This window comes from Octopus bimaculoides, chromosome 20 (genome assembly GCF_001194135.2).
Source record: "Octopus bimaculoides isolate UCB-OBI-ISO-001 chromosome 20, ASM119413v2, whole genome shotgun sequence".
NCBI lineage: Eukaryota > Metazoa > Mollusca > Cephalopoda > Octopoda > Octopodidae > Octopus > Octopus bimaculoides.
The window spans coordinates 1,051,205-1,068,995 of NC_069000.1; the positions used below are offsets into that span (position 1 = coordinate 1,051,205).

The 17,791-nt window shown below is 35.7% G+C and overlaps 2 protein-coding genes across 5 annotated transcripts in view; one reads left to right on the forward strand and one right to left on the reverse strand.

The window, feature by feature from the left end:
* LOC106877552 (uncharacterized) overlaps positions 1-6,210 on the forward strand; it is a 67,369-nt gene extending 61,159 nt beyond the window's left edge. For both annotated transcript variants that reach the window (XM_052975160.1, XM_014926485.2), the window contains exon 3: positions 1,970-6,210. In XM_052975160.1, coding sequence (XP_052831120.1) covers positions 1,970-2,760 — 791 coding nt within the window. In that variant the 3' untranslated portion in view covers positions 2,761-6,210. The remainder of the gene's footprint in view (positions 1-1,969) is intronic.
* A 2,341-nt stretch (positions 6,211-8,551) lies between these two features.
* The window catches only part of LOC106877549 (uncharacterized), an 86,724-nt gene continuing 77,484 nt past the window's right edge, over positions 8,552-17,791 (reverse strand). For all 3 annotated transcript variants that reach the window (XM_052975259.1, XM_014926476.2, XM_014926477.2), the window contains exons 3-4: positions 14,446-14,818; positions 8,552-12,534 (exon numbers count right to left, since the gene is read on the reverse strand). In XM_052975259.1, coding sequence (XP_052831219.1) covers positions 12,081-12,534; positions 14,446-14,818 — 827 coding nt within the window. In that variant the 3' untranslated portion in view covers positions 8,552-12,080. The remainder of the gene's footprint in view (positions 12,535-14,445; positions 14,819-17,791) is intronic.

Here is a 17,791-nt window from a genome sequence, read left to right on the forward strand (position 1 = left end):
TATGGATTAATTTTTTTCTTTCTTTTAAGTTGTTTCCCTCCTATTGTTTTGAAATATGTATTAAAAAGATATTTGGATAACTTCCAACTAAACAGAAAGATTCTATCGTATGTAGGACAGCTATTCCAAAAGTCAACCCAAGTCAGAGACTGGGGTCGATATTAACTATAATCCTTCACCGAGTTTGGGAAAGTTTTTTGGTTGATATTTGAATAGGATTGATAATGAAACCCAAACAATATGGGGAAAATATAAGAAATACACTTGCGTAATCGGAGTAATACTTAAAAGTCACTGATTAAATGCCATTATTACTAATTTTCTAAAATCTATTGTACAAACATCGTAACAAAAAGAATACACTTCTTATAAATATATTTGAAAGTAATTGCAAATTGGAAACTTATTTAAACACACATGCAGACGTATTTACTACATATGTAGACAGATGGTGAGAGAGAGAGAGACATATATGCACACACTTTTTGTCTGACAAACAAGAGAAAGAGTTCTACATAGGCGTTTGTGAGTATAGTGTTTGACATATGGTGATTTACTCCAATGCTTTTCAAATTTTCTTGGTGGGATCTTTTAGAAGACAACAATAACGATAGTCCATTTTTGTTATTTATAATTATAAGCAGACTTTTGTGATGAGAACAACCATTGTCCAAATTACTAATTCTGGTTAAAAACAACAACAAACGATAATGGGAACAACTGTGAAATTTTAATAATGTAAATTAATTGAATATAAAATACAGTCGGAGAATAAGTCTGACATCTAACAGGCTAAGTTTCAATGTTATTGGACCTCATCAGCTAAGCATGGTCTAACTATTACTGCGGAACTCAAACGATTAGAGCAGTAAATCATATGTTTGTGAATGAACCCATCCTTCACCCACTTTACTATCAAGTTTTCATGCAGCAGAAACCCTACATATTCCCCCCAGTCATTTCATGTGTGTGTGTGTGTGTATATATATATATATATATATATATATATATATATAATATATATATATATATAATCATCATCATCATCCGTTTTCCATACTGGCATGGGTTGGACGGTTTGATTGGGGTCTGGGAAGTCAGGAGGCTGCACCAGGCTCCAGTCTAATCTGGCAGAGTTTCTACAGCTGGATGCCCTTCCTAACACCAACCACTCCAAGAGTGTAGTGGGTGCTTTTTACGTGCCACCGGCATGGGAGCCAGTCAGGCGGCACTGGTAACGACCCATGCATGAATGGTGCTTATTGCATACCACTAGCCAATGCCGCCTGGCACATAAAAAGTACCATTCAACAATAAAGTATATATGCTATTTATCTCTCATATATATATATATATATATATATATATATATATATATGAGAGATAAATAGCATATATACTTCATTGTTGAATGGTTGCTGCTATCAGAAATGGGTTTGTAATTATAAAGTATTGTATTCTAAATGCTTAAATGTGTCTATAAGAATGCCTGATGTTGTTTTAGCCCTAGGTCAGCCTAGATTGAGTAGACCTAATATCAAAGGCATGCTGGCCTCACCATCCTCATCTATTTGTAATTCTTGGATTTCCTTTTCCAATGTGTCCTTCTTGTTTTAAGGCTACAGAATGTGATTTGTGGAAATTTCATTGTTATTACAAACCAATCAAATAACAACATAAAATCTCCCCCGTTGGCAATGGTATAACAGACGTTCCAGGAATCTTGTTGCATTGTCTGTTAGCCACACAAATTAGGTGCCTAGGAAGGTTCCAACAGGTGTTTCTACTACAGAAATAGTTGCAGCATCCCACACTCCATACAAGAATGGTAAAAGGTAATGGTGTAATTATGTTTTGATTAGATTTTCTTTGGCATTTTTCTTATTGTTGTTTTCTATTTTCTCTATTGATGTCTTTTCCCTTCCTTCCTTTCTCCATACTTACCTGCTTCATTTTGATATAATTTCAGGTATTTACACGACTGAAACAGGAAATGTGTCAGATTTTTACCCAACCCGACTTACACCAGCTAGCTGGACCTTTGGCATTTGGGGTTTTATCTATTTCTGGATGATTCTCTGGCTCGTATACAGTACAGTAGCCATCTTTTTGAAAGTCGGCAACGAATATCTTTACACCAGTGTCATCTTCATGCCATGCCTTTTCTTCTTCATCTATTCTGTCAACTTGCTCCTCAATATCTCTTGGCTCATTCTTTTTGACCGGAAGCTGTTCATAGTCAGCCTTTTCGTGCTGCTGTTCATGTTTATCAGTGCGGTCACCTGTGTCTGCATTTCATGCTACGTTCTCACCAACAACTTTGACCTCATCAACGAAACAAAGCTGTCTGTTCATGTCTGGCTGATTCGTTTTTTCGTGCAGAATGGCATCGCATTTTATGCGGCATGGCTGTTAGTTGCCACTCACTTGAACTTAGACATTGCACTGCGTTACTCCTGGGAAATCGACAGCGATACCTGTGACCTCACTGCAGTCATTATGCTTCTTGTCATCATCTGCACCTGGTTCCTTCTTGATGTCATTGCCCTTGACAACTACACTCGTTACCTGTTCAGCGAGTACATTGTGTTCATTGTTGCCTTCTGTGGTGTGGTCTACAAGCAGTTGAATACAGATGTCTACGACCGGATAGACATCTTGATTCTGATCTGTTTGTCTGCCAGTGGCGCTTTCTTTGTTTTCAAGATGGCCATTCTCCTCTGGAGACACTTCAGGAAGTCTTCTTATATAACATATTAACTTCAACCACACAGGTTTCCATTACTTTCAGCTCTGACATTCCAGTGTAAAAGTTTGAAAAAAAAATACATGAGTTAAAAATGTAAATATTAAACATGAGGTAATAATATAAATTTTAAATATAAAAAATATGAAAATACATAACATGAAAATCTAAAAATCTAATGCGAAGAGCAGTTTAAAAAAAAAAAAATTTAAATTCAACTAAATTTTTAAAGAAAATTATAGCCTTTTCTATAAAACAATTCACATCAAAGCTAAACCCAGGTCTGACTGAATATACATTTTGTAATACTCGATATATATATCTATGCCTATCTTTATGTGTGTGTGTGTGTGTGTGTGTGTGTGTGTGTGTGCCATACAATACATCAATCTGTCCACCTCTGCCATATTCTGTGGTTACTTTGGATGTTTTTTGTCACATACTCAATGAGAAGAGTTTGTTTGCACTTCGACCTGCAATGTCTTGGAGGAAGGGAGCACTGCATGAGATCACCCCCACCCACACATGACTCTTTTACAGCCAATTCTGGGAGAGATAAGAAGAAGAGCCAACCCAGTACTTTACTGGTATTTTATCAACCCCAGAAGTATACAAAGCAAAGTCAATTTTAGCAGGTTTTGAACTCAGAATGCAATAAACCAAACTCAACTGATTCCACCAGTTGACTGCCATCTGTCCCCACCGCCATCCTGTATGTGCATTCATAGAATGTTGTTGTTTTTATAGTTTCATCGACTCCCCTGCAATACAGGTTTATATAAGTGTGGGTGTATTGCTCTTAATGCAGAAATATATAAACACTGGTTCATTGGGTCACTGTATCTAAAGCTGATCAGCAAACCCTGTACGAGTTACTTCTGAATTTCCCAATCAATGTTCTTTGAATATCAATTAAGAAGACTATTCTTGCATTATTCCAAGTCAATGCAGACTCAATAGTAGAGTGCCAAGCCAAAGAAGGAGCCCCTACATGCTCATTCAACTAGCTAGAGATGGCAGCCAAACCCCCACTCAACTTACATGCTTTTGTCATACAAAAAAGAAGAGAGGCATTGGATGTAATATAGACCAAAATATGGTATGTCACATATATGTGTGTGTGTGTGTGTGTAAAAAAAAAAAGGTTTGATGGCCTCAGCTGTAATCATACGATTACTCAATCATTGCTGACATAAAGCTAAATGAAATAATGGCCTGTTCCTAACAGCTCATCTACCTCTTTCTACTGCTTTTAAATTGTTTATTTTTCTAATAACCAGTAAATTTAAATTTTTTCCTAATTATAAAAGAAAAGAAAGAAACAACGAATCAAGAAACTGTTGAAAAACTCTCTAAAGTTCCTGTAGAAGGCATGACCGTCTAATCTTGCGGAATCCCCACCAATTCCAAACATCTTAATTCATAACCTACCAAAATTGGATAATCAACTTGCTCAATATATCAGTCCATCTTCTCTCAACAGACATTTTACTATTTAAGTCTTGACTTTTTGCTAATCCTATTTGTATATCCTTCTCCCCCATCAGTCTCTCTGTCATATTCTACTGTATTATATCATATATTATATTCTAGTATATCAGATATTATATTATATTATGTGGCTATGTATTGGTCAAATATTATATTATATTATGTGGCCATGTGTTGGTCAAATATTATATTATATTATGTGACCATATATTGGTCAAATGTTTCCTTGGAATCCCAGCATCATTTGGCCAGCCACTGCAGAGGACACAACTAAATCTCAAGGTTTTAGCTCTCTTTGACACAATCCTGCTTGAGACAAATTCTGGTTCTATAAAAAAAAAAGAAAGAAAGAGAAAATACCTTTCATTTTAAAGTGTTCATATTTTAATTTAAAACTTTTAAATCAGTCATCATAATTTTACAAAAAAACAAAAACCTTATGTTAAAGACACCAGTCTAATAATGACAATGTTAATTATTTTACTAAATCCCTCCAAATTCTTGATTGTCTTCCAATGGACCTGCAACATACAGGCAATGTATTTTGTTACAAATCTGACCGTGAAAAGGGTTTTTATGGAGAATTAATTTGTGATGATAAAGAAACAACAAAAAAGCCTGTGATGTGGTGTACTCAACCCCAAAGTCATGAGCTGTATTCCTCATTTTAATATCCATTTTTTTAATGCTTGCATGGGTCAGATGGAATTTGTTGAGACAGGTTTTCAATGGCTGGATGCCCTTCCTGCTACCAACTTTCACCTGTTTGAAAGCAAAGTATTATTTCCTCATCGCCAGACATGTTTTCATGGAAGACTGGGAATGAATGACCCTGTTTGCATGATGCTGACACCCAATGACAACAATCACGTAATGTCAAGACAAGGAGACACAAAGGCATTCACACTTGGACAAGTTCCTTTGTTTTCAACTGCCAAATACCTTCACAAGGCTTTGGTCAAAGCAGGGCTATAGTAGAGGACACTTGTCCAAAGTGTCACACAGTGGGACTGAAACTGAAACCAATGTGGTTGGAAAGCAAACTCCTTCAAACAGCCACACCAAATTCTCTTCTTAAAATTCTTGTGAAATACCTTCTCTCAACAAAACAGTTCTTCCATACTCCATAACTTTTTTCTATTAAGTAATTAACAGAGGTTTTAATTAAAGGTAATAAATTATTATTTCATAGAGTTAAGGATTTAATCCTTGATTTCCTGAGATTTTATTCTGCTCACTAATTAAACCCTTCCAGCTTTAAGTTAATTAATGCAAGAGAGTGCAGCACTGCATTTTTAATTAGTACCATGTTTGGCACCAGTGTTCTTTAGAGTTGGTTCTGTGTATTGAATGTTCTTGACTGGTCGAGACTGGCAAGATTCATGCATTCACAATTAATTTCCATGCTTTGTCGATTGCAAAATAATTCTCTGTAACAGTACACAGCCTCCCTTCTCTCTTTCCCCTTCAAACCCTGCCCTACTTTCACTACACAATAAATAAACTGTTTGACCCCTTAGAAAGCCCTCTGTTCTGATGCATGCACTACAGTCACTTTAATGGACAATAACATCCAGATTCCAAGTAGACGGCTGCCCATAATTCAACTTCTACTACTAAACACTTACAATAAACAGGATGTTAATAAAAATCTGTTGGAAATACTATAAATAACTTGAAACTAATATCTCATTCATCTAATTTATGTATCATTTATGTGTCATTAGGCTACCATTAAAAAAATCTCTACTCGTGTGCATGTGTCCACACATTGGAGACAAGAAATATAAATATTATTTTAAAATACTGATGACCATTTTCGATTCTCTCCTCATTTCAAATCTAGTTATATTTTTTAAGCAAGCCTTAAATTTTTTTTGTATTTTTTTAATCCAAGAGCCCTTTAGAATTTTTAATACTCAGAGCGTCTGTAAATATCCTGTTCTCTGAATAAAATTTTATATGCTACAATTTGCATGTCAATTTGTCTTGTTTATTTTAAAGTTCACTTTGCCATGGGTCAAAGGAAATTGTGGAGGTAGATGTTTCTATGGCCGGATGCTCTTCCTGTCACTAAACTTCACAGATAATGTTTCACAGACTTTTTATACAACCGCATACACACACACATGCTAAGGATGGGGCTTTTACATGTTTATTTTATCTGCTAGAAATAGCCCCCCAATCCCAACTGATCATCTAATCCTTTTGATATCTACCTGTCTGAGACTGCCACCTGGTTCTATTCTACAAATTTCCTGTTTTAAAGGGATCAAAATTAAAACCTTTCATCAAATTTCTTAATTTACATCCCAAACATCAGCAGTGATTTTCAACAGAAATATCGTAACAAAGGGAAGGATTCCAGTATTTTTTATCTTTTACTTGTTTCAGGCATTTGACTGCGGTCATGCTGGGGCACCACCTTGAAGAATTTTAGTTGAATGAATCAACCCCAGTACTTATTTTTTTAAAGCCTGGTACTTACTCTATCGATCTCTTTTGCTGAACCACAGGGACATAAACACACCAACACCAGTTGTCAAGTGGTGGTGGCGAATAAACATGGACACAAAAACACACACATAGTTATATATATGTACGTATGTATATATATATGGCAGGCTTCTTTCAGTTTCTGCCTACCAAATCTACTCACAGGGCCTTGGTCAACCTATGGCTGTAGTAGAAGACACATACCCAAGATGCCACACAGTGGAACTGAACCCAGAACCAATGATATTAGGAAAGAAGCCTCTTACCATGCAGCCACACTTGTTCACAATTTATGTTATTGACCCCAGAAAGAAGAAAGGCTAAGTTTCCACAGACATTATTTGAACTCAGGACAATCATTGGATAATGTAGTCATAAATAGTCAATGCCTAAAGACAAAAAAAAATGGTATGATCACAAAAGAAATGTCTTTGAGCAATAGATCTTTCTAATTACAACTGACCTAGAGTAGAACACCTACACATGTGTTCTCTTCTACAATTGTCACACTTAGAACATTCTAGATTATCACAATGTAAAAATATTTATTAGCTCATAATTATTTCTAGCTGTGCAAAATTGAGTCTCTTTTATGTTAACTTAAACATGGTTACATAAAAAGTTGAAGCTCTATTAATTTCTTGAAGTTATTTTTGATTCCGTTTATATAATCTTGTCTGACAAAACATTATCTTCACCCCATATCAGATAATATGAAATCGTGTCTGACTGTTGTCACATGATGTCACCTTCTTTGTTCATTTTATGAAGACATTTTAAAACTAAAAATAAATAAGTGACACACCTCTTGCTTGTATATAACAGCAACACAAAAGTTTCTATTAAAACACTTGACGAAATATCCAAAGTTTTTCAGCAAACTCAACACAGTCATGACAACACAAGAAAATTAATATGAATCATACTGGAGCACTGTATATGATAACCTCAAGATTATTACCTCCACCTTAACAAAGGCAGAGGTATTGACTTCACTCATGTTTGTTTGTCTGTCTGTGGACAAGATATCTCAAGAACTGCTGGATGGATTCGGATGAAACTTTCATGGATGTTTGGCCTTATGACTAGTACGAACTGATTAGATTTTGGGATCGATCTGATACTGGACAAGGATTCGAGATTATTTTTCCTGTTATTTTACTTAATTTTTGAGAGCAGTCGGGTTCATCTTTAGAATTCTCGTTTGTGAGAGCAGACGAGTTATTATTATTATTACTGAGGCAGCAAGCTGGCAGAATTTTAAGGGGAGGGGGACAAGTTAATTACATTGACTCCAGTATTTTATCAATCTCAATTTGTTCACCCTTGTCTCATCACAACAGCAAGGTCCTACATTCTTTAGCTTCGTTATGTCATCCCTAATATTCTTTGATCTACCTGAAACTCTTGTGCTTTCCATGACAATTTTAATTCACTTCTTCCTCTCTTGTCCATTCCCATTATTGTCCAGATATTGGCATCAAGTCAGCTCTGTAACAATGTTTTAGATATCTTGTTCTTTCTTCAGTTCAGTTCTATCTGCTTAAAATCCTTTTATTACTATATTCCAATTTAAACACACCATTTACACAATTCTAATCAATTTTTAAAATAATCAAGAATTTGAAAAGATTGAGTGAAAAAAAACCAAAAAACATTTTCGTTATTAAGCCGATGTTTGGAATATAATTTACTTAAAAGGTTTTTGATAAAATCTGAAATATCTAAATTAAATTTTGAACATTTCAAAAGTGCATCTTGCACTAATAAATTATTAAAAAGCACAGAAAACATTTTAAAATAATAAGAAAAAACAAGTTTGTAAGTTTTTCATCATTTTATTTACTTTTATGGAAAAATATAACTTTTTATATACCAAAAGAAGCAGGTTTCTTTTTTTACAAAAAATATTACCTCACCACTCTTCACATCTTAAATCATATTTTTTCAATTAAGAAATTATTGTTTCATCTGTATTCATTTAGTCTGGCTGTTTAAAACACAAGCTAGTTTATTATTTATTTGTTTATGTTTAAATTGTAAAATTTATCAAAGACTATCTTTGTAAAATATAAACGACCAAGTTTGAGATGTCTGAAGAAGGCTCTTCATTCATTCAACCAAACAACTATTTAAAGAAATATTACTGGAGTAAAGAAGTCACTAACAGTGCACGTGTGTCTTTGAATGGTGAAAGAAAGGGGTTGGGGAGACTATCAAGAAGCACCAATATCGGTTTTAACAGATTCTCAGAAATCTTACCAAAGAAACAAACCTTAAAAAAAAAAAAATCCACAAATACCAAAATCAATAAAGCTTTTTTCCTGCAATGAAGACATTGCTTTTAGTGCCAATAGAATTGGTCCTGAATGAATGTGCGTGTAATCTTGTACGCTGTTGAAGAGGAAGACAGAGGTGTGTATGGTAGACGGTCTGAGAATGGTCATGGATATAAACCAATTATTATTTGAATTTTGTTTTACTAAAACTGGAATAGAAATTTTAACAATTCAACTCAAAAGAAATAAAAAAAAAAAAAGATTGAAGGAAAATTTTGGTATTCATTTCAGAATTTAGATACTGATGTCTTTTATATATATATATATATATATATTATATATATTTGTTTGTAAAGGAAAAACCTTACCATAAGCACACTCAGAGATAACCAAACTACGGCACTATGATCTGGTACCAAAGACAGAAATATAGCTTCTCCATTGTTTCTAACAATCTGACAAGCAAACAGATTTTGTTCAAGGATTAGAGAAAGAGAAGCAACCTAGCTTTTGTTCTTGTAGCCAGAGCAGACTGACAAGCAAGCCGAAACATGTCTGGAGAACTGACGCTGTACTGACCAAAGATCAGATTAAATTAATATTAGTCTTTCTGCTAATGATATTTCCCCCTTAATCGTATGCATAATTCGCATTTTAATCAAGATTTTGGAGGCTTTGTTGCTTGTCATGTTCTGCTTATATTTGATCTTACTTGGAGTCTTCTCTGTCTAGACCAGATTTAAGTATTGAGTTCATGTCTCACCCCCACCCTTCACTGCAGGGAAGGGAGAAGTCCCAAACAAAATGTTGCTTACCACAATGAAGTTTCTTAGTATCAACTAAAAGCTTAGAGGTTTAGCCAAATCTGAATTTGGTACAAAGTTAAAACTATCTTCAATCTTTTGCTCTGAGAAATGTTTTCAAGGAATGCAAGATGTTGAAAGTTGGACATGTGCACTGAAACATCCACTCATGCATGCACCACTACAGCACGATTCTTAAAAATTCATCATCAAAAAGCAATGTTGAAACTTAATTCCGTACAGGGAATGTTGTAATAATAATAATAATAATATCATATTTAACACTCATTTTCAGTCACGTTTGTTGACATGGTGATTTAATCAAGAAAGCATTGTTGAGTCATTAATATAATTTACACTGTTACATCAGGCTGGCTGCATTATGCTAACACAGATTAGCTTAGTTGTGAGGTCAAGCTAACCATGACCGACCAGAGAGGTTTTATGCAAACAAAAGTCAGCCACAAATTCAACAAACCCAGTAAAACACTTTCAAAAACAAAACGTTCCGCACAAATCGTTTGTTTTCACTCAACAATAAACATTTCTACAGAGAGGAAAGTGAGAGTTAATAGAACCAGCTCTCCCCAGTATGCAACTGGTACTTATAAAGAGATTCACCATGTAACACATTGTAACAAGATTCACTCTAATATAGAAAAGAATTGCCTTGAAATACATTGGAACCAGATTCACCCTGTGAAAGATACAGATATTCACCATGTAACACACATCGTAACAAAACTCACCTTGAAACAGATTGTAACAAGACTCACCCTATAATACATTGTAACAAACCTTAAAAACATTCATTTTGTAACAGACTGTAACAAAATTCCCTTTGTATCACACTGTAACAAGATTCACTTTGTAACAAATATATGTAAATTGTATCTAGAAGTATATGAGCCATTGAATAGATTCCTCAAAGTAGCAGCCAAACCTCCCTCAAATTATACCAAAACCATCCTACAAAAACAACAAAGAAACAAAAATAGTCCAAGACATTTAATGCTAGATAAAAAGTAAAGGATGGCCATGGTTGGAATGACTGATCATGTGTCTGTTCAGTTAGATCTGGCCTGGGGTTAAATGACAATAGATACAACAAAAATATTCATTACCACCTCCACCGGTACAGAACAATTCTAGTCACAAGCCAATGATGGAGCCTCTATGTGGTCACTTGACCAGCTAGAAATAGAAGTTAAAATCTATCAAAATCAGATTCATAGAAAAATATCAGTAATAAAGCTAAGTGCAATTAAACTTAAATGCCTTGCCAACACACACACACACACACACACACACGCAAAGGGTGGAATAAAATCCAAAATATAATTGTCCAAATATAGAAAAATTACGAAATTTCTTTTTCTTTGAAAGTTAATCTAGGATTAGAAACACGCAACTAGATACAGTGAAGATTAACGTTGCTTCCGTCAACTTTGCAATAAGCCCAACATCCCACTTCACACACCCACAAAAGAATTTGCCTCACCAGGTTCAAATAGAAAGCACAACACAAACAAGGCTTCATCTACCACCACAATTATACAAACATTCACACACACACACACACACACACACACACACACACACACACACACACACACACACACACACACACACACACAGAGAAAATCAGAGGCTGAACTTGTTTAACAAAATTTCGAAAGCAAATTTACAAACCATAAAACAAAGTTTATTCCAAAAGCCAAGATGACTCAAATATGTATCACACACACACACACACACACACACACACACACACACACACACACTTTAATGCAAAAACGAGAGAAGAAATACACAATACGTGTATGAGAGTTTATTCCTATGAAGCAGATAATTCACATTGTTGGTATTCAGAGTTTCTTGTGCTGTGTGAAACGAATAGCAACAAAGTGAGATATCATTATATATGTATATGTATATATATATTTATATATATGGGAGAGAAAGAAAGAGACAGGGAGAAGAATATAGGCAAGATAATTTGTCAATAAATGGTTAGAAGGATGACATCAACAAGAATATTAACAACAATATTTACATACCTTAAACTCACCCATAACAAAAATAAACTTGTGTACATGTGTGTGCATGTATATATGTATGTATGTATGTGTGTGTGTGTGTGTGTATGTGTATATATATATATATATATATATATATATATATATATATATATAGGAAGCTAATTGAGTAAGTACCACAAATTTGTCAAAATTGTTTGTCTTTTTCCGGCTGCTTCAGAGATTATCAATTCATGTCATGAGTTGTCGGCAGGGCATATATCGGTGCTTTTATGATAATGGGTTGGTGCGAGTGTAGCCATGTGACTGTGAAAAACTTACAGAGAAGCATCAGAGCCGACAGGACAAGCAGAACACAGGTCAAGATGGAATTCCTTGGATGGAGAGACAAGTCAAAGTGCTGCACCATTATTCCTGTGAAGGCTACGATCAGCACAACGTACGGTGTGAATGTATAGCGGACATATTTGTCAAGAATTATGCAATCAAGCATGAACCACAGAAGCATGAGGAGAGCCGCAATTCCAAGTGAAATTGTGCCGGCCATATTTTTATTGATGCCACCACTGTTAGAGAGTACAATGGCAAAGTTGAGCAGTGTAGCAAAAGTACTCCAAGTTGCATAGAAAGACAATCCATTCTGGACCAGGATACGCATCAACCAGACATCAGTGCCAAGACTGGAAAAATAGAGAAGGAAAAAAAAAAAAGAGAGAAAAAGAAAAGATTAAAACAATTGGAAAAAAAGAAAACTGATTAATAATAATTAAAAAAAAAAGATTTTTAAATGCAGTTTCTTTCATTTTCACACAAGACACCATTTGTGAAAAGGATTTAGTTGACCAAAATTGAAAGACTCCAACAGATTAGAATTTTGCTGAGAGGGATTTGGTTGCTATATCTAGCAGATTTTGGAATCCTGGCCACCTTTGTTGGCTTCAATGTAGGCAAGTGAGGACTCCTGTGAATATAGAGTTTGAAGAATGTGGAATCCTTCTGGTAATTCAACCAAACTCACAGAACTACTTTTAACATTTTATTCGTTTCAGTCATTGAACTGCAGCCATGCTGGAGCACTACCTTCAAGGGTTTAACTGAACTTTTTTGCCTAGAGTTTGGTATTCTATCAGTCTGTTTTGCTGAGCTGCTGGATCATGGAGGTGTAAACAAACCAACACTGGATTGTCAAGTGATGTAGAAACAAAGACAGCCATACACATACACATAGATAGGCTTCCACACAATTTCCATCTACCAAATCCATTCATAAAGAGGCATTAACCAACCTGAGGATAGGAGGAGACACTGGGCCAAGATGCCATGCTGTGCAATTGAACCTCAAACCAAATGGTTGTGAAACAAACCTCTTAACCTCACGGCCAATGTCTGTATTGCCTCTGATGAAATCCAGGACATTTCTTACAGGACGTAATAATAAATCTCAATTTACAAAGACAAAGGAAAAACAAAAAGGACTCCCCCCCCCTCCTCTACATAACCCACACATACCAGAGGTCAAATGCTAGCAAGGTGGTCTTTACAATGGTTATTTGACCTGTTAAAGATAGCAGCTAAATCTCCCCCAAAAGTACAAATCACTCTCAGACAGGGAAAATACGACAAGGTGGTCACAACTGGAATGCCTTTGGTTCTTTGGTCATAAGATATGTTGTTGCATTGCTTATGATGATGATGGACAAAGATTTATGTAGGCGAGAGGAAATGAAAATGCAAACAAACAAAAAAAACATGAAAAAGGAAAAATATTTATGTTGCCTTATTTTAAGCTAAATATAAATCAGTACCACACCTCTTTCTCAGAAGCAGTAGCAGTAGTAGTAGTAGTAGTAGTAGTAGTAGTAGTAGTAGTAAGGAAATGGACTGTATCTGTCTATCATCTATCTATGAAAACACCTGATCAAACAACCACATTTTGCCAAAATCTACACAACCACATAAACACAGAAAAATGAATGAAAAAATAGTTTTCTTCTTTTGTTTTGTTTTATTTTCTTCTTAAAAGTCTGAAGACTTTTGCATTACTGAATATAACAAACAAAATGGAATATACTTCATAAAATCATTTTCCAGTCTATTAACCTCATTCCTAGAAATAAAACATTATCTATGCTCGAGCTACTATTTCTAAACTAAAAAATGTCCTTATCCTCTGGGCCAGTAAATACCAAACTCAATTTTGCTAGGGAACCATCAAGCAGATTGGCAAGTCTCTTCTAAAATGGGAATAGGTACAGAGCCCCTCTACAGCAAGAAACCCGTTCTGTTCAGGTCCAGTCTTTCATACTCTAACCCTCGTCTCCAAGCATAAAGTTACCCCCACCACCTCAAGATCTGTAGTCTTAGTGGCACTTTGGGTGCCATTAGTGTTGCAAGCCTCCAGTGTATTGGCCACTGGCTTCCGAATTCCTTTATCCTTCCTTCCCTCTTGTCAGTTTTGAAGGATTAGGATTGCCAGTTTGGATGTTGACAGGTTGAAGATAAAACAGGGAGACTGTTTGGGCCGAGTTTGGCCAGTTTCAACGCTAAAGGATTAAACAAATAGAATCTGTAACATAAAAAGATATACTCACTCTTCTTTGTAAAGTAAGTTGAGGAACTTGTAAAGGTTTTTAAAGGAACAATAAAGGGAGAGATAGAGGGAGATGACTGAAGCGGCAAGCATGGCAAGGGCCACTTGTAACATCTCATGAATCCAAACAAAAGTCCAGGCAATTGTGAATATGTTGTTGACAGCGAAAGCAATGTAGAAGGTTGTTGATAAGATTGGTGGGAAGACATAAAGGTAGTGGTTAGAACGACTTCGACAGATCAAAGACATTCCGTAGAGCAGCCATACCACTTGCCACAGGTAAATTATGGACCAAATGAAGAAAGTCTGAGAGGCAGGCGTAATGCTGGAGGAGTATTTTCTTGAGACATCTGCAATTGTTTGGTTAAAAAGTCCTGAAACATAAAAATAATAATAATAATAATAACAGCATCAGTGGCTGAAAAAGACAGAAATAAAAACGAAAACAGTAAACAATATTACTTAACAGCACAAGGAATCTTTGGAAAATTCTCAAGATTTGAACAGAACAAACCATCTTAGTTGACAGGAAGTGAACAGCTGTAGAGCAATGGCACCTCCAGAAACCAGCTGAGTATACCAGAGGTTATAGTTTCCAATTTTGGTACAAGACCAGCAATTTTGAAAGGACGGGGGTTAGTCAATTACATCGACCCCAGAGTTTTACTCGTCCTTATTTTGTCAATCCTGAAAGGATGAAAGGCAAAGTTGACCTTGGTGGAATTTGAACTCAAAATGTAAAGGACCAGAAGAAATGCTGTCAAGCATTTTGTCCCACGCACCGATTCTGCCAGCTCGCTGCCTTCCTTTAATAATCCTTTCTATAGGCAAGAAAGCCTTAAATTTTTTGGGGAGGGGGAGTCAATTGCACTGACCCCAGGGCTCAACTGATATGTGTTTTATCAAAACCATTCTGCCAGTCCAATGCATTCCTTTACTAATAATAATGGTTTCAGATTTTGGTACAAGACTTGCAAATTTGGCAGGAAGTGGTGGTGGTGGGGACTAGTCCATGACATTGATACCAGTGCTCAACTGGTACTTATTTTACTGACTCTGAAAGAATGAAAGGCAAAGTCAACCTCAACGGAATTTGAACTCAGAATGTAAAAACGATGAAATGCCACATTTTGCCCAGCATGTTAATGGTTCTGCTAGCTTGCTACCTTCTTTTAATGATAATTCCTTTTATTTGCCAGAGGGGTATCAACTAAGGAGACATTACAAACACAGTTTACAATTTGTGTGGTAGGATTTAAAGGAAGGAAAAAGGGAGATGAAATAAAAAGGATACATTGTGCACAAAATAAACTCTTTTTTAAAAATACAGCTGTTAGTTTTCTTAACAAAAAGTTAATTTATAAATACTTGATAGGATCTTTGTGCAGACAGCAGCAGGAGCAAGTAGGAACTGCTTTTCTTAAGGCATCAAAACCAGGAAATGAGAGAATTAGCAGAGGACTTAAGAGAAATGACAAGGGAATCAAGAAGGAAATGGTTCTCAGTTGCTAAAGAAGAGAGAAAGACGGTGGGGATGTTATGACAGTTGAAAGAGCCAATTGGGTGAGATACTTGGCCACAACGGCTATACTTCACTGCTGAGGAAAAGCCAAATTTAGTAAGATTTGAAATCCAAATTGATGAAGCTCTGAACTAAAGAACATTAAAAAAATTCCGTCCAAAACCATCATCTTCATATTCCCACATATTTTGTTTTTTTTATGATAAAATGAACCCCCCCCCCCCTCCGTGCCTCATGTCAAAATATTTTCTTTTGTTAATGTTTCATTCATGTCCTGGAAAATGAATTCATGTGTTCAAATTCCACTACAGTTATAACACTGTACCAAACACTAATTGACAACCAACCGTTCATTATAGTTGGTTAGTCAGTATAAAGTGGAGACCCAAACAACCACAAAAGGACTATTTAACCCTTTACTATTCGAACCAGCCATATCTGGCCCAAACATTCTGTGTTTTGTTCAAACTGACCACACCTGGCTTCTCACCCAACATTATTATTCCAAAAGTAAACAATCACATCATTGAAATCTCACAGCTATGAGATAAAACCATGACTAATTCAAAACAATATGAATAAATAAGGATTGTGTGTTTCACAGAGTAATCTGAGTGTTAAAGGGTGAGATGTTGAGCCAACTTGAAAGAATCTCCATCGTGTTGCAACATCAGAACCAATTTTCACCTTAATTTAATAAAACTTGCAGAAAGGACAACGACCAGGGTCAAGCCTGGTCAAGCATTCCATGACCAGACAATATGTTCAGGAAAACTACATTGTTCAATGAGTTCTTCATATTTTAAGATGGTAAAATATGGTTTGAAAGTGAATTGTGCTGCTATATCTAGCAGGCAGAGTAACCATGTAGAACAATTTGGAAGGAATTTGTTGAGTTGGCTGCAAAATTGGCACCGAAACCATATTTTGAGCCGAGTAATTCATATCTATCCATCCATCCATTCATTTCTTCCACCCACTTTTCCTGAGAGAATCATTGGAGGTAAGGCGGGGGGGGGGGGTCCTCAGACACCACCTCCATAGGCTCTTACCAGAAGCAATCATTATGCTTATTGGCTGGATTCCCAGCTTGACCAACTGAGTCTTGCTCTAGCCCTTGGTCTCCTGCCAGTTGGCTCAGCTTGAAGAATCCATTTTTTCCTGCAGTAAAAATTTTTTTTAATGTATTTTACTAGTGTCACGATCTTCCAACTCCAGAGCCACTGGGGACCAAAGCTTCATCATTCACCTCTCCAGGGTCACTAAAGTAATTACCAGTTACACAATAAGGACAATTCCAAAGACATTAATTTTTTTCTCTCTCTCTCTGCCCCACCTCATCTTCAAAAGGAATTTCACATGTTAAAAAACCCCAATTCCAGTCAGTCACCTTCTATTTGTATGTTTACATTTGTTGCAAATATATTTGGATGTGAAGAAGAGAACTTGTGTTGATTTAAGGACAAAAATAAGAAAATTCTTCCAGAAATTTCCATTAAAAATAGAACGGAGGAGAGGGAGTTCATCAAACACAATTATAAAAGCATTAGAGAGAGAGAAGGGGGGAGACAGAGAAAGGGGCGTGAGAAGAGGGTGTGATAAAGTTGGGTCAGAGAAGGGATGTTTGAGGTCCATTTCCCTACCAGTTAGTCACACACACACACAGACATACAGAAAGAGAAAAATTATAAGAGATGTGTGTATTCGATGATAATGATACACACACACACACAACCTCCAACCCATTTATATATAAATAGTTTTTGCATTTCTTAAAAATTCAATCTGAAAACAAAACAAAAATATATAAAAAAAAAAAGCTTCC